This window comes from Lontra canadensis, unplaced genomic scaffold (assembly GCF_010015895.1).
Source record: "Lontra canadensis isolate GAN:19392208 unplaced genomic scaffold, GSC_riverotter_1.0 scaffold83, whole genome shotgun sequence".
Lineage (NCBI taxonomy): Eukaryota > Metazoa > Chordata > Mammalia > Carnivora > Mustelidae > Lontra > Lontra canadensis.
In genome coordinates this window covers 8047971-8050639 of record NW_022631077.1, presented here as the reverse complement: position 1 = coordinate 8050639, position 2669 = coordinate 8047971, and the positions used below count along the sequence as shown (strand labels likewise).

The following is a 2669-nucleotide window of genomic DNA, read 5'->3' as shown; positions in this document are numbered from 1 at the left end:
TCATAATTTAAATCTTTTAAACATTTTATAAATGCTAGTCAGTTCATTTTGGTCGGTATCTGTTACCTGCTGTGCTGAGCCAGAGCATGTTGGACACTTGACCTGCTCTGGAAAGATAAGATGTTTTTCTTACCAACCCTCTCCTTTGGCCAGGCCAGTGACTCTTCTTTCCAGATTGTATTGTGAGGTTTTGCCTAAAGGCAGGGTGAATAAGTCGAGAAACAGCCTGAAGAAGCCAGATTAGATTCAAGTTGCCCATGGACGTTTCGCATTCTAAGGCTAGCCTGGTCTATGTCTCTAACCATTAAAAGCAGCCCCTTCCATATCTTAGAACCAGGATCACTTTCTCTAGGCCATCCCAATCTGGACAGCCCAGCTCATTGCTCCACAGATATATTCCCTTCCAGGATGAACTCAAACAGTAGGGAATAGATACTGATTCTTTCAATTGCATGTCCTGCACATTTTGCCAAAAGCTTCTGCCACGTTTTGAGGCTGCCTTACAATCATGAATTAAGTTAACTTAGTTCTTAGTAAAACACCTTTTCAATACCTCTTTCCTGGTCTTCCCACCGTCCCATCTCACTGTCTCCAGTAGCCTAATCTATTCCTTTCTTTCCCTTCCTCTGTCAGTAATTCAGGAACTGGATGAGTCTCTGTGGTTTCTTTTGCCCTGAAGAGCAGAAGGCTTCGGTCCCAGCTGGTGTTGCCAAAGCAGCAAACTAATTCCATGCCATGGTCCTGGGTTAAGATCTGCACAATCTGACTGGCCATATCACCTCGGATGGTAAGGGAACGGAAGTGGTCAAAATCATGAAGACCCAGCTTCCGGAGACGCCGTGCAGCTGCCCGGTAACACTTCCAGGGCTGTGGCTCCACAAGGAGGTAGCGGCAAAGGGAGGAAAGGTGGGCCAGGAACTCCCACAGGCCATGGTCCCCATGGTTCAGATGAATCCACATGGTTACTGACATGCAGAAGCCAATGTCAAAAACTGAACGTCCAAATTGGCTTAAGAAAGAGCTCAAGAGAACTTTCCGGGTCCTTTGATTCATAAAGTCCAGGGTGATAAAGGTCAGGGCATCAGGAAAAGGGCATTCTTTTTCAGCTCGCTCCACCAGGACTGGATCTATGTCGCAGCAGAGTAGATGGAGTTCTCTTGAGGCATCTGAGCAGGTCTCCCCATCACGTAGGGAAAGGAAGTGTTCGTATAGAGCCACCCTCAGATCCCCAGAGTTACACCCCACGTCTAGACCCAGGATCGGAGTCGTTTCGGAACTCTGAGGAAAGAGCCGGCGAAGCAGCTCCGGGGGCAGGAGGCGGAGCCGTTCTTCTGGAGGATGGAAGCGGGAATAATGAGGGAAGTTTCCAAACGGGGCTGCCCCGGGTTCCAGAATTCGCTGTTCCTCTTCCGTCGCGGCCTCTTCAACGCCCCCGGTGGCCTTTTTCGTGGACGCCGCCATTAGTCGGTCTGGCCTACACGTATTATCTTCTTAATGAAATTTGGTTAGGGAGTATACTTGTGGGCAACATGGTGTATGAGAAAGAAATACATTTGTTAAAAAGGACCCCTGGTCTAGGTGGGACTCAGGGTTCAGTCCAGACTTGGCTAAGACCTTAAGTAGGTTACCTAAATCTCTGAGAGTCTGTTTCCACACCTTGAGAATGAACAGATTAGATAGATGATTTTCAAGATCCTTCTAATTTTTATGCTTGAAAATTTTAGAGTTCTTGGAACTCTTTAAGTGCAAAGAATTTAGTAAGGTTGGTAAAAAAAAGGCACAGAAAGTAGACTAAATTAATTATTAAAATCTGGACAGAGGCAAACCGGTGAATTTCTCTGAGAATTAGTTTCCCCAGGTAGAAACTTTTGGGATCCCAATTTCAAGATCGGAAAACTATTGTGTGAATCTAATTAGAAAACAAATGTTAAAGTGCTTAGCATTTTAGGAGATTTTGCTATTGACAGATTTTTAAATAACGCTTAGCCCTTATGACTGCCATCTAGTGGACACAATAATAATTACATGATTTTTTCACTTGGGCTCCTGAAACTCCTCACAAATGGGAATCGAAGAGTATGGTTTCATCAGTTCCCCTATGAGTAAATGCCAATCCTAACTTAAAGTACTTAATTTACATTTTTAAAGAGAAGTGTCTCATTAGAGGCATTAGAAGTATTTGTTGACTTTTTAGCTAGTCAGCCTTCTTCAAGTAATAGGGAAAGATTTCTTTGGAGGACATATTTTCCCCACTGAGAATGTGCACCTAGCTAGAATGTGGATCCTGAATAGAATGACTATGAGACTGAGAGTGGTTCAGTGTCTGCACATGCCTGCAAAAATGGCTGTTGCAGCCTGGACCTACAAACTTACCTGTTATTTCTCATGTGTCTCATTTGACCCTCTAGTTTTCCCATTAACTTTTTAAAGCCCCCTACATTGTTAATAGCCTCCATTGTATGTATGGAAGGCAGATTTTATTTTGTTCTTTGCACCTCAAGGGTCTTAACTTACATATTAAGAGACAGAGCATACAAGACAACTATGCCGTTATTTGCAAGAAAACAGTGGTCCTCAGAGCTGCCGTTTAATCACTCTTCCTTATAGGCTGTGTGCCAGGCTGAATTTTTGTCCTGTACTTGTTATTTATTCAACACAACCATCCTTTG

The 2669-nt window shown here is 43.9% G+C and overlaps 1 protein-coding gene across 1 annotated transcript; it reads right to left on the bottom strand.

Annotated features, from left to right (window-relative positions):
- Positions 1–257: 257 nt before the first annotated feature.
- On the bottom strand, positions 258–1461 carry LOC116882322 (RNA 5'-monophosphate methyltransferase-like). Its single transcript, XM_032882639.1, has one exon. It carries the CDS (start codon positions 1459–1461, stop codon positions 583–585), a length of 879 nt encoding a protein of 292 aa, XP_032738530.1. The 3' UTR covers positions 258–582.
- Positions 1462–2669: the final 1208 nt, after the last annotated feature.